General features: G+C 35.5%; 2 protein-coding genes and 1 long non-coding RNA gene across 3 annotated transcripts; 2 read left to right on the top strand and 1 right to left on the bottom strand.

Annotated features, from left to right (window-relative positions):
• Window positions 1-256: 256 nt before the first annotated feature.
• LOC145803637 (uncharacterized) lies at window positions 257-921 on the top strand. The gene is made up of 2 exons (XM_082896956.1): window positions 257-679; window positions 856-921. Exons 1-2 carry the CDS (start codon window positions 257-259, stop codon window positions 919-921), a joined length of 489 nt encoding a protein of 162 aa, XP_082753082.1.
• A 1,711-nt stretch (window positions 922-2,632) lies between these two features.
• On the top strand, window positions 2,633-4,795 carry LOC145789038 (peroxidase 57-like). The gene is made up of 2 exons (XM_082898872.1): window positions 2,633-3,143; window positions 3,861-4,795. The coding sequence occupies exons 1-2, from the start codon at window positions 2,952-2,954 to the stop codon at window positions 4,461-4,463; spliced, it is 795 nt and encodes a 264-aa protein (XP_082754998.1). The 5' UTR covers window positions 2,633-2,951; the 3' UTR covers window positions 4,464-4,795.
• Window positions 4,796-16,356: 11,561 nt separating this feature from the next.
• Window positions 16,357-24,264, bottom strand: LOC114290133 (uncharacterized). Its single transcript, XR_014346532.1, has 3 exons — window positions 23,499-24,264; window positions 22,149-23,310; window positions 16,357-17,188 (listed from the first exon to the last, which is right to left on the bottom strand). It is a non-coding gene; the product is annotated as an uncharacterized LOC114290133 (long non-coding RNA).
• Window positions 24,265-26,134: the final 1,870 nt, after the last annotated feature.

Genomic DNA, 26,134 nt, shown 5'->3' with positions numbered 1-26,134 from the left:
CAAGAAGAGCCTTGGGGTGTGGCAGCTTCAATTTAGAAGAAAGCTGCTGGCATGGGAGGAAGAGGAGCTGCAGAGATTGAATGCAGCATTGGAATCATCCCCTGTGCTCAGAGAGGAAGTGGAAGACTCTTGTTCTTGGCTCATCTCAAAGTCTGGGAAGTTCTCTGCTTCATCTCTGTGGAGTTGGTGGGTGGTAAATAAAGGCCCTGGTTTGAAGGTGCCAGCTGGGGTCTGAGCAAGTTTGGCTCCTCCAAAGATGCGGTTTATCTGCTGGCTTGCTTGGAGAGGTCGAATTAAGACATCTTCCTTCCTCCAAAGGATAGGGGTTCTACCTCCCAATGCTCAGATCCAGTGTGTATTCTGTCAATCTGGGGAGGAGTCAATAGAGCATGTGTTACTGTTTTGTCCTCAGGTTTGGAAGTGCTGGGCAGCCATGGCTAGCTGGTGGGATCAGAATCTGGTTATCCCTGGTACAGTTGAGGGCCTACTCCATTGGTGGTCAGGGGGTATAGCAAAGTCTTGGACAGATAGAGCATGGCAGGCAGTCCCAGCATTAGTGCTGTGGTCAGTTTGGGAGACAAGAAACGAGTGTTTATTTAAGGGAGAAACTCCAAATTTTGCAGGATTATGTGACTGGATGAAACTACATATTGCTCTGTGGGTGAAGTGGTCTTTCAAGGTTGATTACTCAGTCCATGACATAGTTTCTAACTTATACCAGATCAGGTTGCTTGTGTGAAGTCTTCTCAGCAATAGGCTCAGGCAGAACAGAGGATTTGGCTAGTTCATCACATTAGGCTGCAGGTTGGTAGTTCATCAGCTTAGGTGCTGTATCTCTGTGGTGGGTTGCTGTAGGTTGGCAGTTCATCAGCAACTGGCTCAGTTCGAATTAATCTGCAGGTTGCTGTTTTGTTCTGCTAGCTTCAGTGTTGAGTTTGCTGCAAATATGGAATGCTGGGGTCTACTCTGGAGTGTTATGCATATCTGTGGTCTACTATGTGGTTAGTCGGAGGGAGATGTAATGCTAGTGCTAGCAGTATTTTGGCTGGGTCTGCAGTCTAGCTTGTGGTGTCTAGCTGGGTGAAGGACTGCAATTCTGGTTTGTTCTTTGAGCTTGTGTGGGGTTTGGTAGAGTTTCTTAGAAGTGGTAGAGTGGCATGGAGCTTCAAGCCCAGCTGGTGTTTCTCTTTCTGATCAGATTGCTCCAGGTCACCATGCTTATGGCGTAGGTTGAATGACCAATTCTGGCTGGTATCTGCTGGCTGTTGGGTGTTTAGCTGCTAGGCTGCTATGCTGCAGAGATGTTTGGTGCTTGAGTTAGCTTGCCCCTCTATTGTCTGCTTGAGTTAGTTTGCTGGTTTACTATGCTGCTGGACTGAAGTTGTTTTGATTGAGTGCTGGTTTGGATTGGGTTTGGTCAGCTTTGTTCAGTTTTAGTGCAGAAATGTGTGCTAACCAGGGTGAAGACTGGGCTTCTAGTCATGGCCTGATTTCTGTTATGCTTTTCTTCTTGTTTTGTTTTGTTGGTTTCTCACCAACTGGAGCTTGGAGCTTCAATTAGCTCCAAGTTCCTCTTTATTGATGTTCTGTATCTCTTTTACATACTTTCATCAATAAAGATTTTCTTTGCCGATCAAAAAAAAAAAAATCAATGAACCTATATCAATGTTTCTTTTTTTTGAACGGCTATATCAATGTTTCTGATTCAATTTGTTTGTTTAAGTTTTCAAAAAAAAATAAAAATAAAAAAATCTAAAAAATTTCAGAAATTAGTTTGGAAAAAAAATATTAAAAAAAAGACTCGTTATTTTTATATGATTTCCTTTTTTGGGAAAATAATAATTTTAAAAATTTAAAAATTTTGTTTTTTAAAATTTATTTTTATCAAATTAGTTTCTAACTTTTGAAAAAAGAAATTAGGACACAAATTCTAAAAACTCAACCAAACAAAATTATATACATATTTGAATCACATATTTATTTTATTTTATTTTTTAGTTGTGTGTATCATGGTGCTGCAATCCTAAGACATATTTTGAGCGGAAAAAAAAGGACAAATAAATATATATCTATTTTCTCTAGTTGTCTCTACATAGTAATAACAAATTGCTAACCTAATTAGTTGGAACGCAACATTTTCCTTAAACGCCTCAACTTTGAGGTGGGTTGCCATTTGGTCAGTTTGTAATTTTCGGGTAAATTGGAGAGGCTCCATAGTCTTACGGATGTATAAATGATATTAAAAAAAAAAATGCCACAGCGCTTCAGACAATAACTGAATTTGATATAAAAATGAACAAATTATAAATTATATTTGTAGTTTGCGGCAGCTTGTATCAAATTAGTCATGAAGTTTCAATTTTATCATGTTTTGTTTATTAATTTTTCATGCTTTGTTAATTTAATTCATAACATCAATTAAGAAATTAAGTAAATATGAAGTGTAAATTAGTTCATTTAAAAAAGAATCAATCATTTTAAATTGAACATTAATCTCTCAATTACGTTTAGAAAAGCAAATTAAATAAATTATGTTGAACGTTCAAATATATACCTAGAATAAGTCTCTGAAACTTTTCCCATGAAAATGTGTTAAAATGGATAAGAATGTAACAGTTGACAAAAATAAAAAATTGAGCATGCATGCCTCTTTCTTTCAATATTTTAACTCATACATATGATTAGAAAGTAAGAAAGAAGAAGCATCCAAGATATTGCTCAAAATCCATCTTCTCATTGGTTGGCTTTGACCATGCACGTTGCCAACTTGCCAGCTGCTTATCTCCACATACCTCTTGATTTCTCTCTCTCTCTCTCCCCCTCCCTCCCTCTATATATATCACTCTGAGCCTTCTTGTTCATAACATTCAAACAAACGTCTCTCCCCCTGCATATATCCTCAAGTTCATATCATTCAAAGCATAGATTGGCTCATCTTCTCAAAAAATACTATGAAGATCTCATTTATATTTCTTTGCCTTCTTGTTCCCATTGTCACAGCCAAACTTCGAGTTGGCTTCTACAGCTCTACCTGCCCGCGTGCTGAACAGATTGTTCGACAAGCAGTGATACAGCGGTTCAGCACTGACCGCTCCATAACGCCGGCCTTGCTTCGCATGCACTTCCATGACTGCTTTGTTAAGGTAAAATTTTTTATAATACTTCATGCAAAGCTTTAAATGGCATTATCGAGAGATGATTTGATATCAGCCAAAATATAAATAATAAGAGTATCAAGTGATGCATATCAAGAATCTAGTAATGGAGTTGTAAATTTTCTAAAGTTATCAGCTGTGGGAAAAAAATATTATAACATCTCAATCAATAGTATTGTTGGTGAACAGCTATATTAGTTATGAACAACAATTTTATAGAGAATGATTGGGCTCTTTGTGGTTGTGTTGTTTTACCAATGTTATTATCACATTATACTTGTCATAAATTATGTATATATTTTCATAAGCATGTCATTTTTCATCATTTTATTACCTTGAAATTTTTTCAAAAATAAGAAAACATCAAAAAACGAAACGTCAAGATGACTTGTATTTTCAACAATATCAAACTTTAAGTTTGGGATGGCAATGGGTTGGGATTTTTAGATTTTGTGTGTGAGTTCTTAACTTTAAACTCAATTATCTTAGTCAAATAATTTCAAACTTTATACTAATTTTGACCTACCTACTCTTGTACTCGATCCTACCACATCTCCAAAACATTTTCTTTTAGATTCAAGTTTGGTCAAATACAAGTAAAATAATTTTATCACCAAGTTCCATTTTGTTTCATTTTAAAAGAATTACACATTTATGCATGATTACAAAGCTCTAATTCTTTTGTCGGGTGAAAACTGCTTATAGGGTTGTGATGCATCCATACTCATTGACTCAACGCAGACTACGCAATCGGAAAAAGATGCCTTTCCAAACCAGTCTGTCCGAGGATTCGATCTCATCGACGAGGCCAAGTCAAACCTTGAGGCCGCATGTCCCGGAACAGTCTCTTGTGCCGACATCATAACTCTGGCAACCCGAGACTCAGTGGCCCTAGCCGGTGGGCCCAATTACACTGTCCCAACTGGCAGGCGAGATGGTTTGGTCTCCAACCCGAACCTCGTGAACTTGCCAGGCCCATCCCTTTCTGTCTCACAGGCACTCAAATTCTTCACAGCCAAAAAACTAACTCTCAATGACATGGTCACCCTTTTGGGTGCACACACTATTGGTGTTGCTCACTGTGGTTTTTTTCAAAATCGGCTTTCAAACTTCCAAGGATCTGGGAAACCTGACCCGACAATGGACCCAACCCTAGTTTCTAAGTTACTCCAGCTTTGTGGGACACAATCGAGGCCGTTGAGTCAGGACCCAACTGCATTTTTGGATCAAAACACATCTTTCATATTTGATAACGAGTACTACCATCAAATTAAGTTGAAGAGAGGTGTGATGCAGATTGATCAATAACTTGCCTTGGATAAAGCTAGTGCTCCTATTGTGACGGGTTTTGCAAGCAATGCGATTAGATTCCAACAAGGTTTCACAAAGGCCATAGTGAAGATGGGGGGAATTGAAGTTCTTGTTGGAAATGCTGGGGAAATTAGAAAGAATTGTAGGGTTTTCAATTGAGCCAAGCAAAAGAAATCCATGTCAAGAATTTTTTAAAAATTCTCTTATTTCTGTGTTCTAGGCATCAATAATTTAGTTTCCAAATTCCAACATTGAGGTTTCCATATTCAGTTGAATTGATAATTGTAAACTTTTCCTAATTATTTCAGGTTTAATTTGTTCTTTGCCTATTGGTTTGTTTCATATGTTTGGTGACGATGTATGTTCATAAATGAGTGTAGATTCACACATGAGTGTTCTAATTTGATTTTTATTGATTTAAATAGATGAATTTATCACTTTTATATTATTTTCTTAGAAATAACTAGCCAAGTGTCAAATCAAAACATAAATGGTGTGAAATATTACTCCAAGATCATCAAATTATTACTACATGAGTAGATGGAGGGTAATCTCCCTATATAACCATGGTATTTCTATTTGGAGTGGGATTTGCAATATGAAAATAAAAATAATAATAAATAAAAAAATCATTTTTAATTTTTTACACTTAGACAATAAGAGAGAGAAAAAAAAAAGTAAAGGGAAAATCAAATCCGGTATAAGTAAATTTTTCTCTTGTTGTCTAAGTGTAAAGAATTAAAAATGATTTTTTTTTATTTTTTTATTTTCATTTTAAAGTTTGATGTATGGATGGAAAAATTTCCCGACTCAATTTTATTTGTTCTGACTTGACTTTAATATAAATGGTTTAAGATAGCATTGATTGGGTAGGGTAAAGTTTAGTGGTAGATAGGTTAAAACTGTCAAGATTATAGTAAAATATGAAAGTGTCTTACTAAAATAATTGAGTTTAAAAAATTTACACGCAAAATCCGAAAAATTTGATTTGCTGCCATCCATAGTTTGAAGAGGGAAACAACAAAATTATCTATAATTAGTGAACCTAAGATCCAAATTAAGGTATTAATAAACCTCTTTCTTTATCGACAAATGAACATTTTATTAGTGTAATTTGCAAAAGCACAAAAGTATTACAACAATACAAAAAATCGAGGTGTTGAAGCCACATCATAGTTTGGAGAACATATCTCAACTAGTTTGACACATAAGCTTGTAGCAAAATCATGTGCAAACACAAAAGAAACAACCTATTTGTTGGTGAGCAACCAACAACAAAATTAAAGTACAAACAGCAAAAGACAAGAGAAAAGCAAGAGTCAAAGGGCTAACATAGGAGAAGCTAAAGCAAATACGACTCTTTGATGCCAAATAAATCCACCAAACGAATCACAACACAACTCAAAGGACTAAAATCATCTGCAAAAATCAAGAAATGTAGAAGCTAAATGAGCCTCCTGCTTTTCACTCCCCTCCAAAGACAAAATAAAGTCATTGGTGTTTGTGTTGGAAATGGTTATAAAATTCTGGATAAAACCAGAATTTTTTCCTAAGTTCGGTATATTTTTTAGGTGGGCCCCGAGTGTCGATTTACTCGGGTCAAAGTGGTAACGCGTTCTATGCCGCGTTGTGATTCACGTGGTATATTTGGTTGCTCAAAACCATTACCGAGTGAATGGAAAATTGAAGCCAAAGTGTGCTCCATGAAAATGGAGTTTTGGTGGAAATTCCTTAAGGTGGTAAATTGGCTTGTCCCACATTGATTTGGTGGGAAGTTTTGAAAGGATTTATAAGGCTTAGGGTGAGATACTTGGGGTGTGCCCCAAGGGGTACCCAAGTGTTTTAGAGGGAGAGGTTATGGGCAAAATGAGCTAGACCCATTGGACCCAAAAATCACCACGCACCCGCGTCCGCGCCCAGGATTAAACGGATTTGGATTTATTGCTCATCCAAACAGAGCCCTTCCCGTTTTGCTATCTATTTGAATTCAAAACCAACAGGTATCATACCTGTTCAATTCAAAACCAAGAGCCACATACCTGTTCAATTCAAAACCAAGAGCCACCTTCACATCTATAAATAGGACCACCCTCATTTGATGTTTTCCATTCAGAAATTTCGTATTTCACTTCTGCTATTTATATTCTTCATCTTGCTGCATTTTATTTCCGAAAGAAAGAGTGTAAACACTTAGTGTGTTCGTAAGGCAAACAATTAGTAGTGCTGCTATTGTTTGTGGTAGATCATTTCATCCTGGGAGATAGACGTCTGAATTCTGAAAACACCGTGGAGATGACGAATCTGTCTTAAGGACACAGTGTTAAACACTGGACTTGATCAGAAAAGTTATTCAAATAAATTAACAAAGTAAGTTGTTTAATTTTATTCTGTTTTTTATTTGTTTATTTAATCAGATTTTAATTTTGTTTTTGTAACAAAATAAAATCTGTGGTTTTATTTATTTATTTTTATTTTGAGTTTGATTTTTGTAATCAAACAAATTCTCTCATTTTATCTATTTCTTTTATTCTTGTTGTTGTTTTGTACACAACAGAATTTAATCTATTTAAATACAGTGAAGATTATCCAACAATCTTAAGACAGATTCCTTTTTGGGTATCTTCATTGTATTTAATTTTCTGTGTTTTCAAATTAATATTCTGGTTGGAAAAACAAATAGTGATTTATGCTATTTGACAGATAGTAGTAATATACTGTCTCTTTTCTTTGACAACAACTAGTAGTACGATACTGGTGTCATTAACAATTCAGAATATTATTTGGTATTACAGAAAATTCTTGTTATATTTTATTTTTCTAGTTTGAGTAACAAGGAAAATAAAATTATTTTGTTGTTATAATTATTTTCTGGTTTTAGTAACTAGAAAATTAATTTGTGTTTTAATATTTTCTGATTTTTGTAATCAGAGATTATGGCTACTACAACTGAAACTGCATCTGGCAGTGGTACTCCTATTGTTACACCTACATCGGTCCCTATCCAGAACCATGTTCATGTACCAATCAATCATGGAGAAAAACCGGAAAAATTTAATGGTACCGAGTTTAAGAGATGGCAGCAGAAGATGCTGTTCTATCTTACAACTCTTAATTTGGCCCGGTTTCTCCATGAAGAGGCTCCAGCACTTAAAGAGGGTGAAAGTGATCGGCAAGTTGTTGCCGCTGTAGATGCTTGGAAACATTCAGATTTCCTGTGCAGAAACTACATCCTAAATGGCCTTGACAATATGCTGTATAATGTATACAGTCCTCTGAAAACAGCAAAAGAATTGTGGGATTCTTTGGAGAAGAAATACAAGACAGAAGACGCCGGCACGAATAAATTTGTCGTCGGTAAATTTCTGGACTTTGTTATGGTAGACTCCCAAACGGTAATATCTCAAGTTCAAAGTTTTCAAATAATTTTGCATGATATTCATTCAGAAGGTATGTCTCTTAGCGAGTCATTCCAAGTCGCTGCTTTAGTGGAAAAGTTACCACCGGCTTGGAAAGATTTCAAAAATTATTTAAAACATAAACGCAAAGAGATGACTATGGATGAATTGATTGTAAGATTAACAATTGAAGAAGATAACCGAAAGGCTGAAAAGAGGAATGGGAAAAATCCTATTGAGTCCAAGGCTAATGTGGTTGAACAAGTTCATAAACCACATAACAAAAAGAGGAAATTTACTGGAGATGGTCCTAAACAAGGCGATAGTAGCAAGAAATTCAAAGGAAAATGCTATAACTGTGGCAAAACTGGACATCGAGCTTCTGACTGCCGCCACCCTAAGAAGAATCATGGAAGTACAAGTAAGAAGACCACCAATCAGGCCAATGTAACAGAATTGGATTACATCTCTGACAGAGTGAATGACATCAACCTTTCTGCTGTGGTGTCTGAGGCTAACTTGGTGGGAAATCCCAAAGAGTGGTGGGTTGACACTGGAGCAACTCGTCACATATGTGCGGACAAGAAGATGTTCACTACCTACAATGAGGCTGCAAATGGTGAACAACTTTTCATGGGAAATTCTTCTACTTCTACTGTGGCTGGACAAGGGAAAGTAATCTTGAAGATGACATCAGGGAAAGAACTGACCCTTAACAACGTACTGCATGTACCTGACATCCGGAAGAATTTAGTTTCTGGGTCTTTGTTAAGTAAAAATGGTTTTAGGCTTGTATTTGAGTCTGATAAATTTGTATTAACAAAGAGTGGTATGTGTGTTGGTAAGAGATACATGAGTGATGGTCTCTTTAAGTTGAATGTAATGACAGTTGTACCGAAAGTTGCTATGAATAAGAATAACACATCTTTTGTTTATATTCTTGAGTCAAATTTATGGCATGGTAGATTAGGACATGTGAATTTTGATGCTTCGCGTAGATTAATTGGTTTAGATCATATACCAAAGTTTGAAATTAATCCTAATCATAAATGTGAAATTTGTGTAGAAGCGAAACTAACTAAGGCTCCATTTAAATCGGTTGAAAGAAAAACCGAACCTCTAGAATTAATTCACACTGATGTATGTGATTTAAAATTTATTCAAACTAGAGGAGGCAAAAAGTATTTCATAACTTTTATCGATGATTGCACAAGATATTGTTATGTTTATTTACTTAGAAGTAAAGATGAAGCCTTAGAAATGTTTAAACTCTACAAAACAGAAGTTGAAAATCAACTTGGTAAAACCATTAAAATGGTTAGAAGTGATAGGGGTGGTGAATATGATGCACCATTAAATGAATTTTGTGCACAACATGGCATTATTCACCAAACTACAGCCCCTTATTCTCCACAGCAAAATGGAATTGCTGAAAGGAAGAATAGAACCCTAAAAGAAATGATGAATGCCATGTTACTAAGTTCAGGCTTGCCACAGAACTTGTGGGGGGAAGCAATATTGTCTGCTAATTATGTTCTTAATAGAATACCCCACAAGAAAACCAAAAGCATTCCTTATGAATTGTGGAAAGGTCGACCACCTTCCTACAAATACTTAAAAGTGTGGGGGTGTTTGGCAAAAGTTGAAGTACCTATTCCTAAAAAGACTAAGATTGGACCAAAAACAGTAGATTGTGTGTTTATTGGTTATGCTCAGAATAGTAGTGCATATCGGTTTCTGACTTATAAATCAGATATACCTGATATAAATGTGAACACTATTATAGAGTCAAGGAATGCTGTGTTTTTTGAACATGTCTTTCCTTACAAGAAAGGACAGGAATTAAGTTCACAGAAAAGAACTTATGATTGTACACAAAGTCAAGAGACTAATGACAATCAAACACAAGAGACTAGTAATAGTCTCGACCAACAGGATTTAACTAATGATGAACCTAGGCGAAGTAAGAGAGCAAGAACATCAAAATCCTTTGGTCCAGATTTTCTGACATACTTGTTAGAAAATGAACCTCAAAGCTTTAAGGCAGCAATGGCAGGTCCTGAAGCACCTTTGTGGAAAGAGGCTGTTAATAATGAAATTGAATCCATTATGCAAAATTATACTTGGGAATTGGTGGATCTACCACCAGGTTCTAAACCTCTTGGATATAAATGGATATTCAAGAGAAAAATGAAAGCAGATGGTTCAATTGACAAGTATAAAGCAAGACTTGTTGTTAAGGTTACAGACAAAAGGAAGGTTTGGATTATTTTGACACATATTCCCCTGTGACAAGAATAACATCCATTCGCATGCTTATTGCTATAGCAGCGTTGTTTAATTTAGAAATACATCAAATGGATGTTAAGACAGCTTTCTTAAACGGTGATCTAAATGAAGAGATCTATATGGAACAACCCGAAGGGTTTGTAGTATCAGGGCAAGAAAAAAAAGTTTGTCGACTTGTAAAATCCCTTTATGGATTAAAACAAGCACCTAAGCAATGGCATGAAAAATTTGATCATGCAATGCTTACTGATGGGTTTAAGATAAACGAATGTGACAAATGCGTCTATGTTAAAAACACTGACCAAGGATATGTCATAGTTTGTCTTTATGTAGATGACATGCTTATCATTGGAAGCAGTCAAAACATGATCAAATCAACTAAGCAGATGCTTAACAAAAGATTTGATATGAAAGATATGGGGGTCGCAGATGTTATATTAGGAATGAAAATTACTAAAACATCTGACGGATATGCATTATCTCAATCTCATTATATTGAGAAAATTCTTGATAAATTTATCAAGGATGATTTGAATTTAGCTAGAACACATGTAGACATCAGTCTTTATTTATCAAAAAATAAAGGTGATGCAGTGTCTCAGTTAAAATGCTCCCAAATCATTGGAAGCCTAATGTACCTAATGAATTGTACTCGTTCTGATATAGCTTATGCTATCAGTAAATTGAGTAGGTACACTAGTAACCCTGGAGAAGACTATTGGAAAGCGATCATTCGAGTTCTTAGATATCTAAGATTTACTCGTGATCATGGTTTGAACTTTACTCGATATCCAGCAGTACTCGAAGGTTATTGTGATGCCAATTGGATATCGGATACTAAAGATTCAAAATCCACTAGTGGATATGTCTTTACTCTAGGAGGCGCTGCTGTTTCTTGGAAGTCCACGAAACAAACTTGCATCGCACGATCCACAATGGAATCCGAGTTCATTGCTTTAGACAAAGCAGGTGAAGAAGCAGAATGGCTTCGTCACTTCTTAGAAGACATTCCAATGTGGCCAAAACCTGTGCCAGCTATTTGCATTCATTGTGATAGTCAATCTGCAATAGGCAGGGCACAGAATCATATGTATAATGGTAAGTCACGACATATTCGTCGTCGACATAATACCGTAAGGCAATTGTTGTCAAACGGAATAATCTCAATAGATTATATAAAATCTAAAGAGAATATTGCGGATCCGTTAACAAAAGGTTTGACAAAAGAGCTAGTGTATAGTTCATCGAAGGGGATGGGATTAAAGCCTATTACATAAGAGTCGTCATAATGGTAACCCTACTTATATGACTGGAGATCACAAGAACTAAGTTCAAAGGGACAACTAAGTTATGTATGGCTCGCCAGAAATCACCAAGGGATTAAAATTCCTACCCATTCCTATGGTGAGAGTGATATCTGCAACATATGTTGTATGCAGGAGTATAAGGATAAGCTTTGCTTTTAATGATTACTTATATCTTGATTAAGGCATAAAATCAAGATGAGTATAAGGAGATACTCACAATAAGAATCACCTATATGAGTGTTGAACTGGGGCCGGTTCTATGAGAATGAAAAGGCTAAATTCTCTAGAAACACTTATGAAAACCAGGCGCGTTCAAGGCCAAAATGAACACAACAGTGAACCACGATGTGTTCGAAGATATTTTGTGTGAAATCTATTGTCTTGGCTTACACAAACGGCTGAACAATTCAAGGCATCGCGTCCATTGGTTAGCCAGTAAGTCCGATAGGTTATCACTAGGGAAGGTTCAAAGCCGAAAACTACCTATCCTGATGCAAGATATTTTCGACTTATACTCTTTCGTTAAAGTCTGCATATTGTTGCATTTCCGTTGTCATCAAATTCCATTCATGCGGGGGATTGTTGGAAATGGTTATAAAATTCTGGATAAAACCAGAATTTTTTCCTAAGTTCGGTCTAGTTTTTAGGTGGGCCCCGAGTGTCGATTTACTCGGGTCAAAGTGGTAACGCGTTCTATGCCGCGTTGTGATTCACGTGGTATATTTGGTTGCTCAAAACCATTACCGAGTGAATGGAAAATTGAAATCAAAGCGTGCTCCATGAAAATGGAGTTTTGGTGGAAATTCCTTAAGGTGGTAAATTGGCTTGTCCCACATTGATTTGGTGGGAAGTTTTGAAAGGGTTTATAAGGCTTAGGGTGAGATACTTGGGGTGTGCCCCAAGGGGTACCCAAGTGTTTTAGAGGGAGAGGTTATGGGCAAAATGGTCTAGACCCATTGGACCCAAAAATCACCACGCGCGCCGCCGCCGCCGGCCGTCCGGTCGGGCAGGCTGGGCTGGGCCTGGGCTTGGGCGCAGGTGCGTGGTTGGGTTGGGCTTCTAATCTTTTTGGGCCAAAAACATTTGAATTTAATTTTATTTTTTATTAAAATAAAATCCAGAATTCAAATTAAATTGGTTTGGATTTTTTGTTCATCCAAACAGGGCCCTTCCCGTTTTCAAACAGAATTAAACGGATTTAGATTTATTGCTCATCCAAACAGAGCCCTTCCCGTTTTCAAACAGAATTAAACGGATTTGGATTTATTGCTCATCCAAACAGAGCCCTTCCCGTTTTGCTATCTGTTTGAATTCAAAACCAACAGGTATCGTACCTGTTCAATTCAAAACCAAGAGCCACATACCTGTTCAATTCAAAACCAAGAGCCACCTTCACATCTATAAATAGGACCACCCTCATTTGATGTTTTCCATTCAGAAATTTCGTATTTCACTTCTGCTATTTATATTCTTCATCTTGCTGCATTTTATTTCCGAAAGAAAGAGTGTAAACACTTAGTGTGTTCGTAAGGCAAACAATTAGTAGTGCTGCTATTGTTTGTGGTAGATCATTTCATCCTGGGAGATAGACGTCCGAATTCTGAAAGCACCGTGGAGAGGACGAATCTGTCTTAAGGACACAGTGTTAAACACTGGACTTGATCAGAAAAGTTATTCAAATAAATTAACCAAGTAAGTTGTTTAATTTTATTCTGTTTTTTATTTGTTTATTTAATCAGATTTTAATTTTGTTTTTGTAACAAAATAAAATCTGTGGTTTTATTTATTTATTTTTATTTTGAGTTTGATTTTTGTAATCAAACAAATTCTCTCATTTTATCTATTTCTTTTATTCTTGTTGTTGTTTTGTACACAACAGAATTTAATCTATTTAAATACAGTGAAGATTGTCCAACAGTTTGTTGATTTTTGTATCAGTTATTTTATATTTGTTGGTGTTTGTACACTCACCTCTCTTTATTGATATTTGTATCAGTTATTTATGTCCTCTTATTTAATCAATAAAGTTTCTCTTGTTAATGAATAAAAAAAAAGGTTAATTTTTTTTCATATTGGTTATCTCAACTTAAGGGAGTATTTGGGTTTGCTAAGCTGATTTTAAGACTGATTTCGATGATCTAAATCGTTCACTTTTTAGGACTTGTTGAGTAAAATATGTATGCAACACATCAAAATAATCGAATATCAGTAACTATATGTTGGAATCAAATTTATATTATAAAAAATGAATGGCTATTCTTAAAATTATATTTGTCGTTTATTTTTTTAAAACAAATATGATTCATACATATAATTACTGATATCCAATCATCTTTATTTTTTACATGAATATTGTACTTCACGAAACCTAAAAAGTGAACACTTCAAATCACCAAAATCGATTCTAAAATGGGCCTACTAAACCTAAACACTAGCTCAAGTTGATATGATAATTTAAAAGAAGTCAAACCCCCCAAAAATTACTAACTAGGTCCTTCTACATTACACTATTGTTTTATTAATTTATGTGATGTTCATGTTTCAACTATGACGCAATTTTGTTCCCTATGATTTTTTATTGATGTGTAATCCTTTGTTTTGATTATTATCAATAAAATTTTCTTTTGTCGATTAAAAAATAAAAAAAAAAACTATATATATGATAATTTGTGGTATTGGTACATAAACACCATAACTAAATCATTTCAGTCGTATAACTAAAACAAACATAATGATTTATAATCAAATATCACTTGAGGTATAATTAATTTTTTTTTTCAATTATAACTAAAATAATAACTACAATAGATAATAACCAACATTATAATGAATCATGACTAATACCAAAACAAGTCATCACCCAATATTATCTGAGACGTAACCAAAGATATTTTCACTCATAACTAAAACAACAACCACAATTCCATAATGTACATGATGCACATTTCCTTCGGTTATTTAATAATGGGGTTAATTATATATTTAGCCCTTAAATTATGATTCTTGTATCATTAATCTCTAATGCAAGGAGTCATTCATCTCCATACTTTTTTAGTCCATACACCTCTACACACATTTTATCCACCGCACACGTGTCTAAAACAACATCTAAGGGCTTGCATCTATTCAGTCGACATAGAGAACACAAACCGAGAGATGCAGAGGGAAAAAAATGAAAAATATTTGAGATGCTCAAAAGGTATTCATAATTCTCTCTACAATGATATAGTTGAATAAATGTCAATTCTTAATTTATTACCTACTTTTTTTTTCACATTACTATAAAAATAGGTAAAAATCACATTTTTTTTGTGTGATGTATGTTATTTAATCACACCTTTAATGTTTTATTAAGTATGATCTTTGGGAGTGATTAAAAAGGGTCATTTTTAATCACACCTTTTAAGTGCGATTAATAACATTTAGATCACACTTTTTAAGTGTAATTAAAAATATTTAGGTCACACTTTTTAAATATGATTAAAAATATTTAGATCACACATTTTAAGTGCAATTAATAACATTTAGATCAAACCTTTTAGTCGCCAAAAGCTCATTCGTGAAAAAAAAAAAAAATTACACTCACTAACTTCTCATTTGCTCTTGTAGAGATTCAAACCATCAACTTCTCTCACACCATAAACCTTCTACAACACATTTTTTTTACTGCACCTCTATAATACCATATGATTATATATGCAACATATATTATTTATATAGTATATAGACCCGTATTAATATAAAAGTATATATATATAAAGATAATTATTTTTTATTGAACATAATTTATGTAAAAATAAATTATTTACTAGAAAAAAAAAGAGACCACTTTTGGCAACTAAATATAATTTTAGTCACCAATTCTATACTTTTGGCTACTAATTATTTTTCAGTCGTTAAAAAATTTAATTCTCGGGCTAAAATTACCACTTTTTTGTGACTAAACTTCTTTTTAGTCGCCAAAAAGCCTCACTTTTGGCTACTAAACATCTTTTTAGTCACCTAATGCCTCAGTTTTGGCTACTAAATTTCTTTTAGTTGCCAAAAAACCTCACTTTTGGCTACTAAAATTTTTTTAGTCGGTAAATGTCTCACTTTTGGCGACCAAACATCTTTTTAGTCGCTCAGTGTCTCACTTTAGGCTACTAAATTTTTTTTAATTGCCAAAAAGCCTTACTTTTGGCTACTAAAATTTTTTTAGTCGGTAAAAGCCACATATGGGCAACTGAACAAATTTTTAGTCGCCAAAACCTATACTTTTGGCTACTAATACTTTTTTAGTCGCCAAAACATATACTTTCAGCGACCAAAGGTGTTTTTTAGTCGCTAAAGATGCTTTTTCTTGTAGTAGAGTGTGATTAAATATATATATATATATATATATATATAATTACACTTATTTAAAAAGTGTAATTAAAAAGTAGTAATGTATATAAAATCACACTTTAATTAGAAGGCGTGATTAAAAAATATATAAATAATCACACGTTAATTAGAATGTGTGATTAAAAAATATATATATAATCATACTTATTTAAAAAGTATGATTAAAAAGTAGTAGTGTATATATAATCACACTTTAATTAGAAGGTGTGATTAAAAAATATATAAATAATCACACTTTAATTATAATGTATTATTAAAATATATATATATAATCACACTTATTTAAAAAGTGTGATTAAAAATTAGTAGTATATATAATCACACTTTAATTAGAATGTGTGATTAAAAAAATATATATAATCACACTTAATTGAAAAGTGACATAAAAAATGAATATTATCACACTCAATAAAATTAAGTGTGATTAAAATATCAATCTAATTTTTTTTTTATCACACTTCCAATAAAAGTGAGATATTTTTTTTTGTCAAAGTGTGATCTTTAACTATAGTGTCAGTAAAACAAAATCTTTATTAGTGAAAAAAACATACATTTCACATGAGATTACATCAATAAAGAGGAAAGAAGAAAGAAAGAAATATAGATAAAGCACAATGTTGGTGAGGATCCAACACTAGCTGAACAAAGCAGAGGAACAAAGCAGCAGTAGCCACGCAATAAACAGGCCACACCCAATATTCAAAGTGGCAACAACCAAACCTATATGTAGAGTTTAATTTTTTTAGCTTATACATAATGACACTGACTGAGTACTTGAAGGAGGGGCATGAGTTAGTCACATAACAAACAACATAACAAGATAAAGGAACAAAAAACAACTGCCACACACAGCAATAAACCACATCCAAAATTCAAACCAGCAGCAGCCACACCCAACAGCAACTCAACTAACACCCTATATGCAGAGTTTAATTTGTTGTAAATTATATATAATGTCACTCACTGAGTACTTCAATGAGAGGCTTGAGGTTTTGACCCACATTGCAATCCTAAGCTTGATAGAATCACACAACCCTTCAAAATTTTGCTGCCACTTATGGTTATACTTGTATTGGCTACTAGTCCTCTTCCACTCACAGCTTAGGCATATGACTTTCTTCCTAGTACTGCAACAGGAGCCCTACTAGTACTACCTACACCTCTCCTACTAACTGATATCTCTGATGGCCCCTGCCTAACTTCCTTACCTTTAACAAACTCTGCTACTTTTACCTTCAATGTTCTGTTGTCACACCATAGTCCATTTGCTTTTTGAACTGCCATTCTTGCTTCCACTAGACAACTATACCGTACGAATCCAAATCTTGATTGCGGCATCTTCCTCCTTTAGTTATAGGAGAGCAGGTATGAATTTCTCTTTTTCAGTAAATTCTATTGAATAAAAAATTTAGACAATGGAATATTTGTAATTTTTCATATCACGGAAATAATTTGTATTTGAAACAAATCTCAAACAATATATTTGTAATTTACCCTAAATCAAAAAAATTAAACACAATTAATAAAAACAAACACCAAACACCAAAATGATCATGGATTGAAATATGCTTACTTTACAGCCTTCAAACCCATCTTAGAACATTTTTATAAAACTAGTTAAAATTTTGTTATATTTTAATTCAAAAGTTAACTTTTTTATTTCAGCTATTCGCTTTTTCAATGCACTCTCTATGAAACTCTTTATTTTAGCCTACATTATTTAAATGCTATTTTTATTTTAAATTATCTTTTATAAACTCAAATACAAGTAACTCTAACATATCAAAAACAATATCTTTTACTGTTTAACTAGTTAAAACTACTAAGTACATTTGTTGAATAAAAATTATCAAAATTAAAATAACTAATTTGATAGCTAATTTGATGAAATTGAAATTTGATAATTTACTTTATTCACAGTTTTAACTGAAAAAATAAAATAAACAGAGATGCTCTAACTAGTATACACAATCAAAACCCAATCCAGTTGTGACTGATGCTTGTTTTAAAAGCCGGAGAAATCCTCGCCCGAACTCTCTTAAAAATAATTTCAAGAACAATCAATTTCCTATTATCATATATATATATATATATATATATATAATAGTTAAAATATATATTTTCAATGGATCTCATATTTTCATAATTTTTTTTTTTTGATCGGCAAAAGAAAACTTTTATTGATGAAACAAAGAATTTATGACAACAAAAAAAGAAAAAAAGAGGGATGGGTGCAAAAAGCATCATAGTGAGACATATCAATCCCAATTAAGTTGGCACCAATATGACCACCCAATCCCTTACTAGCACACCATCAAGAGTTGGTGAGAAACCAACCGAAGCCAAAAAAAAAAAAGAGAAGCACAAGGCAAAACAAAACACCATCAGAACACACTCAGCACACTCAGCAGCAGCCCACCAAGTTAACCTCTGTTTTCAACACCAAGACACTACATCAGCAAACATCATCAGCTCACCAAAACCAAAACAACTGCCAGTAGCCAGATACAAAACCAACAGAACAACCCAACACCACTACCTTAGGGGCAACACCGGATCAGACCCAAATTGGAGATGAAAACAAGAAATGAATACCTGCTGCCAATGAGATGGTTCTAAGCCCATTAAACCAATTCCAGCAGAAGCAACAAACCAAGATCATCCCAACATGCTGCCAATATAATGGAACTGAACCCAGAAAGCCAACTATAGCAGTATTAATACACAAAGGAACACCCAACCGAACCAGCAACTGGACACAACACACCATTGAACCTCTACACCTTGAAACATAGCATCTCTACAGCCAAGATCATCCCAACACACCATTGAACCTCTACAGCCTGAAACACAGCAGCTCACCAAAATAGAACATGTGCCAACAACTGGACACAAACCAAACAGAACTCCCCAGCACCGCCTAAACTCCATTTCTAATATGTTGCGGGTTAGACATGAAATCCTGCACTGTGTAAGAGCAACCCATGGTGTGAGCTTTCACCCAAAAAATGATTCTCAACTTAATTAATTCACAAATCTCTCCCAACACAGCTTCCTTTCCATTCAACACAACTTCATTTCTAAACCTCCAGATATACCACATAATTGCCAAAGGCATTGCTCTCCATATTTTGTTCTCAAGCGTCCTCCATTTAAATCCACTCCACCAGAGAAAAAGATCCGCCACTGTAGTAGGTACAATCCATTGCAGCCCCCACCAATTCAATAGATCAGACCAGATTTTCCAAACATAGGGGCACAAAAGCATGACATGAGATACTATTTCCACATGAGACCGACAGAACACACAATTCACAGAAACAATATGACCCAAAACACCAATTCTATTACGGAACACTGAAGTCTTTAACTTCCCCTTCCAGACCAACCACCCGAGGAACTGAACTTTTGGAGGAGAGACATTAGACCACAACATTTTTGATACCCCCATAGAACCAGAAGACAGTAGTAGATGATAAAGAGATGAGTAGCTAGACTGACCTGATGAGCATGGCAACCATTTCCATTGATCCAACTTATTGCAGGTTCGAATCAGAGACTGGTTCAGTATGGTGTATAATCTGTCCAACTCCTCAACCTCCCAGGCAAATAAAGCTCTACGAAAATTAAGGTTCTAACCTTTGAAGCAGCGATTTCTTTCAACCAACAACTTTAGAGAGATGCCCTTTTCATTTAACAAACTGAATAGTCAGGGGAAGTTATATTTTAAACATTGAGTCCCAAGCCACTGATCCAACCAGAAGCTCACTCTGGCCCCATCCCCAACCACAATTTGAGTGTTTTCCCAAAAAAGATTCAGAAGTTTTGGATTTGATTGGGATATACTAAGAATAACCCCCCATACTACTGAAAGATTAACTGTAACAGTAAAATTAGGCAACCACCTCCCACCAGCTGGTTGATACCTACTGCAGATAACTTTCTTCCAAAGTGCATTATCCTCAACACCATACCTCCACCACCATTTAGCCAACAAACAATCATTCACCTCATGTATTTTCCTAACCCCAAGCCCACCTTCATCTTTACTTTTAGACACCTCAGCCCATTTAACCAAGTGAATCTTTTTTTTCAAATCAAATCCACCCCACAAAAAAGATGCTTGCAGCCCTTCAACTTCTTTAACCACAGAAATAGGCATCTTAAAGATAGAAAGATAATAAATGGGGAAACAAGACAAGACTAATTTAATTAGAGTTAGCCTCCCCCCAAATGATAGTAGCTTTCTCTTCCAGGATGCCAATTTGCCTCTAACCTTATCAACAACTGGACTCCAAGCTTTTCTCAATCTGGGATTGGCACCCAAAGGCAAACCAAGGTATGGAAAGGGTAGGTGTTTGCTTTTGCAATAAAGTCTGTTAGCAAACTCCTCAACCAGCTGATCAGGCACACCAATTCCACTCACAAGACTTTTGGAGAAATTAATCTTCAGACCAGAAACTAACTGGAAACATCTCAAAATTCGTTTTATTGTCAAAACTTCCTCCCAAACAGCCTCACAAAAAATTATAGTGTCATCTGCGAATTGTAGATGTGATATAGTTGATATCGAATCACCGTGGCCTATAACAACCCCCTTGATAAGACCACTTGACAAAGCCCTTTGCAATAAAACATTCAACCCCTCAGCAACAACATTGAAAAGGAAAGGTGACAAGGGATCCCCTTGCCTGAGACCTTTTTTAGGGACAAATTCAACTGTTGGAGAGCGATTCACCAAAACTAAAATTCAAGAAGAATGCAAGCATTCCTTAATCCACTTTCTCCACCAAGCCCCAATACCGAACACTATCAACATAGACATAAGGCATTCCCAATTAACTGAATCAAACGCTTTTTCGAAATCCAGCTTAAAAATCAAACCTTTTGCCCTATTCTTCTTCCACCAATCAGCAACTTCATTTGCAATTAAAACCCCATCCATAATGTTTCTACCCCCAAGGAAAGCAGATTGAGCCTCCACAATCAGTCTAGGAACCACTAGCTTCAGCTTACTTGTCAAGACTTTAGCAAGGATTTTGTATAAAGATCCTATCAAGCTAATTGGCCTATAATCTTAAATAGTAGCTGGGCCATCAACTTTTGGGATCAGTGTAATGAAGGAGCTATTAACCCCACCAGCCAACTTTCCCTTGTCATAGAATTCCTTAAAAAATTGTAGAACATCAGCTTTAAAAATCTGCCAACATTTTTTGAAACACATCAAATTAAGCCCATTTGGCCCAGGGGCCTTATTTCCATCACAACTTTTAATAGCTGCCCACACTTCCTCTTCAGAAAACTCTGCTTCAAGACCAACAATAGCCCCATCATGACCAATAGAGTTGAAATACCCTGACAACTTTGGCCTGCTTGACTAATCTTTTAAAATGCAGGAATATTTCTTCTTTCACTCTACTTGGTTCCTCATGGAGCACCCCTCCCACTGAAATTGAACTCAACAAATTTCTGTTTTGCCTCTTTGATGCCACTACATGAAAGAATCTTGTATTCTTATCATCTTTCATGCACCAGTCCAATCTGGATTTTTGAAGCCATATCCATTCAATCTTCCTATTTAAGGCCCACATCTCCTTTCTAAGGTCTCTCCTGCAGCCAACCTGAGAGTCATCATGGTCCCTGGATTCGGCTAGCAGGTCAAGACTATGAAGCTTCTCCTCTGCTGACTTGAGAGCAAGGTGGACATTTTCAAAAACCTCTGCATTCTATCTTTTTAAGGCCGATCTAAGGTTCCTGATTTTAGCTTGGATCACAAAACCAGCCCAACCTGGTACACCAACCTCCTCCCAGGACTTCTTCACCACCGATTGAAACTACTGATGCAAAGTCCAAGCATTCAAAAATCGAAATGGTCTTGGACCCCAGTCCCGACCATCCTGCATTAATAAAAGTGGACTATGATCGGACACTTCTCTAGGAAGGCCCCATAGGCTGAATTTGAATCTTTCCAACCACTCTACAGATAACAAAATCCTATCAATTCTACTCCATCTTCCCTTATCACTTGAGTTGCTCCACATGAACTGTCTACCTTGCATAGGAAGATCAAAGAGCTCCAAATATTCAATAAACTCATTAAAAGCCCTCATCCCTCTATCCACTCTTATGCACCCTTTTCTTTCCCCTATGGGCCTAATTTCATTAAAATCCCCCCCCAATACACCATGGAACACTAAATTCTGGTTTAAGATTAGACAAGACCTTCCAAACATGATTCCTCCGATCTACATCATTAAGTGTGTAGATATTAATCAACACGCAAGTAAAGAGAGGTAAAATCGTACCTGATAGAAGGGTGAAGCTTCAAGAGCAGCAGCACTCGGAAAGTGAGAACACAGAAGGCTTCCAAATACACAGAATTCCCCCTGCCAGCCCAGCTGCATCAACTGACATATAGTCCATGTCTTCAACTGGCCAAATAGATCTAACTACCTCAAATGAGAGTTCAGATTTCTTTGTTTCTTGCAAAAATACCACGTCAATATTTCTTTCTTTAAGTAATGTTCTAATTTTCCTCCTTTTGCTAGGTCCTCCAAGACCCTTTATATTCCAAGATAAGAGTTTCATTAAGAACAGTGAACACTCCCCAACCTCCAAGTGGAACACCCTACACAGATGCACCACCTTCCCTACAAGCGGCTTTCCTTGCATCATCTTCCTCCATCCTTATAATTTTCCTCAAGGATTCCTCTTCAGATCCATCGAAGTTAATGCCCAAAGCTTTCCCCATATTAATTGTTTCCCTTGCCTCTGCCATGATAGGATCATCACTGTGTGAGCTCTGACCTTCCGATTTTGAGCGTGAAAACACTGAAACAGCAACTTTGAACACCAGACCTTTAACCCATTTCTTCATAGCCAGTGAACCACCACTCTATAAGCCCCTCCTTTGAAGTCGATAATCCCTACCAATCCTCATTCTGAATCCTTTCTAAGCAACTATGGTTTTTCTCTTGAGGATGTTGGCTCTAGGATGAAGATGACACACCTACTTGGTTCTCCCCCAAGAGTGCCAACACAATCAATGGGCTGTGGATCAGAGATAAGATGGTCCAACTCCTGGGTTTGAGAAATTTCCATCCAGTTATGGGCCTGCTCCACAACCTCAGTATCTGAATTAGGCTTATCAATAACTTTGCCCAATTGAGCCTCCTTCAGAATAACCTGGATCCTTATACCAGGCCCAACAATCAATGGTCCACTAAGACTTTTTATATACCTACTCGTGGAAACCCCTACCTCTTAACCTAAATTGCCCCAATCACTCTTCTGATTATTAGAGGGGCTGCCAGCCACCACATTAACTACACACACCCCATTCCAATTTGTGTTCCCCATATCTCTACTCATGGTTTCCACCACCAAAGATGGATCTGAAACATTGATCATTCCATCCACCTTATTGGACCCACCATTAACCAACTTTGTCCTTTGTATGGTTACCACCTTGACCAAGGATCCTCTAGAGTGAAATTTTCCTAAAGTTTCCTAGAGTGTTATATTGTGTGGTTGAGATTTACTGGCAAGTCACATCAGAAAAATTGATGTGACTTGCCAGTAAATCTCAACCATGCACTGTAGTACTTTAGGAAACTTTAGAAAAAAATCACTCTGGAGAATCCTTACTCTACCACCTTATCTTCACTTGCCACATCTATATGGATGACAGCATCCACATCATCACCATCTTCCTTCAGGCTATCACCCACCTCTTCTTCCTGTTTCTCATGCATGTTAGAGCTAAGACACTCTTGCATAGTGCACATACAAACCTCATTCACCACCCTGGTAATGACGATTTGCTCCTCACAGATTCAAACCGGGTAGCTTCTGTCTTTGCACTTCACCAGAACAACTATATTAATGGGATCCATAAAATTAGTTGCAATTCTAATTCTCCCACACCTGAATGATGTTTGATTAGAAGTTTCATCATCAATTTGGAGTACCACCCCCCATAACCTTCCTAGCTTCATAAAAGTGTCGTTGTTCCAAAGATTGAGTGGCACACCATAGCAGCTTAACCATACTCCTCGTTCTTGTTCAATGTAACCATTCTGCCCCCATAAGGATACAGACGCACACCAATCCTTCAGACAGTCGTGGAGTAAGGCTTGATTCTCCTTAAGATGGTCAGTTGATTTGAATGAGACTACGACCATTCTACCACCACCTTCCTTTACTACAATATCCTTAGAACCTTTTTCAAGAACCGCTTTTTGAAACTCGGGAAAAGCTTGGAAGCATTTCAGCTTAACAATAAGACTTTCATAAAGCCAACCATTCCCAACTTCGTTGGCATATACTACACGGCTCTCCCTTCCCCTAGCAGGATCATCAAATAAAGCTTCGACATAAGATTTTTTACCAACAAACCCCAGTGTAGGTATTCGACCTGACGGTGATTTAAGCCGCTTCTCATTCTTACCTTCTTTATTGATGACCACTAGGTTCTTCCTTAAAGCTTTGACAAAGTCGTCTTTCCAAACGCTGCTACCTTCACCTTAAGCTCCTTGTCGTCACACCACACCCCATTGCCTTTTGGACAGCCATTGTGGCTGCAACTTGGCAATCATACCTGACGAACCCGAATTTTGACTTTGTCGCTTTCTTGGTTTTATTTGGAATGAAAACGTCTCTGACGACTCCAAAAATATTGAAACCTTAGGGCTTGATATCTTGAAAGGGTGAAGACAGACGCAGAAGAAGAGGGTGGGAGGGGGATTTTTTTTTTTTTCTTCTCTGCATCCGTGTTTGGGTGTTAAGGGTTGCACACTATAGGCATAATTCACAAAATCATGTACATTTTTACGAACTTACGTAAGTGATTTTATAGAAATACGTAAGTCAAACACAAATTTACATAAGTCTAATTCATGGAAGTTTTAAATTCACAAAATTACGTAAATTTTCAAAAACTTACATAAGTCATCTAATAAAAATATATAATTCAAATCACAAAAATATATAATAAAAGTGCATACATATAATATGCAATATACGAGTAGTTTTATGTTGTGGGTTCTTCCATGCACGTATCAAAATTATGTAATTTCAAATTGCACCAACCCATAAAAGTTCCTAATCATGTTCCATGTCACCAAACTTGACAAGAAAAAAATATAAAATAAAAAGGAGACGGCATTCTCACTTCCCTTTTTTCCATATAAAAAAAGTGTGGACAAAACATATAAAGTTCAAAAACTAGCTAAAAACTTTTAGCTGCAGCAAATCACGTAGAAATTCTGATTTATGTTATAATGCCATCTAACCACATGATTTTTTGCATTTTTCCATTGCAACATTCCAATATTTAAAACATATATACGTATAGGAATATAAGAAAGAGAGAAGAAATACATATAAGGGGTCTCTCATCATTTATATTGCTAATATATTCAAATCATTTGTTTAGTTTTTCCAAGAGAAAGAAACACAGTATGATGATTTCATGCTATAATTAAGAATATACATTCACACACACACACACCCCATTGGGAATTGATGAAAAGTCGTAAAGCCGTACCTAAGAACTCACTTCCTGTGTAGCTTCATCATGGACCTTAGAATACGATTTGCCAGATTCAGCAGACTAAAACACAGAGCATTGCCCCAAACATATGTAAATTCAATAAAACTCATGTTTTTTTGGCCTAAACTAGATTTCTCTTACCAAGACCAGGAACCAATTCGAATTTGGATACTAAACACACATACTTCTAAAAGGAAATCGTATCTACATCAAATAATGACACTCCTTGGAAAATGAAATTCATAATTGCCCTCTTATATAATAATAAAGTTACTTAAATTATTAATTGAAACATATTTTTAATATCATTAAAAACTATTAATTGACTTGATGATTTATTAATAAAAAGGGTGATTTGTTATGAAATTAAAAACCTCATGAGGTAAAACGTAATTTTCAAAACCATAAAGGTGATTTGTATTTTAATCATATCTCAAGGGATGTGTTTATATTTTACCCAATAAAATAAAGTATTCTATATTCCAATCGAATTTATTTTGGTAGGATCTAAATCAATTTGGGAGATAACAATACATGTACATACAAAAATACCATAACCAAAATCACTATAAATTTGACAATCACTAAAATCTCAAAATCAAGAATGAAAATGACTAATGATTAAAATTCTAAATCTTTATATTTAGAGCGTATAATACATACCATTTGCAATAAAAAAATAAAAAAATAAAAAATAGCACAGTTTCTTGATCGTATCTTCGGATTATTTCCTCTCTT

This window comes from Camellia sinensis, chromosome 12, assembly GCF_055761805.1.
Source record: "Camellia sinensis isolate YWXY chromosome 12, ASM5576180v1, whole genome shotgun sequence".
Taxonomy (NCBI): domain Eukaryota; kingdom Viridiplantae; phylum Streptophyta; class Magnoliopsida; order Ericales; family Theaceae; genus Camellia; species Camellia sinensis.
Note: the sequence above shows the minus strand (reverse complement) of the source record. Positions and strands in the feature narration are given on the sequence as shown.

Coding starts and splice junctions, on each gene's coding strand:
- LOC145803637 (XM_082896956.1), top strand. CDS start 257: ATGCGGTTTATCTGCTGGCTTGCTTGGAGAGGTCGAATTAAGACATCT. Junction 680..855: donor GGGTGAAGTGGTCTTTCAAG/GTTGATTACTCA, acceptor GGGTTGCTGTAG/GTTGGCAGTTCATCAGCAAC.
- LOC145789038 (XM_082898872.1), top strand. CDS start 2,952: ATGAAGATCTCATTTATATTTCTTTGCCTTCTTGTTCCCATTGTCACA. Junction 3,144..3,860: donor TCCATGACTGCTTTGTTAAG/GTAAAATTTTTT, acceptor AACTGCTTATAG/GGTTGTGATGCATCCATACT.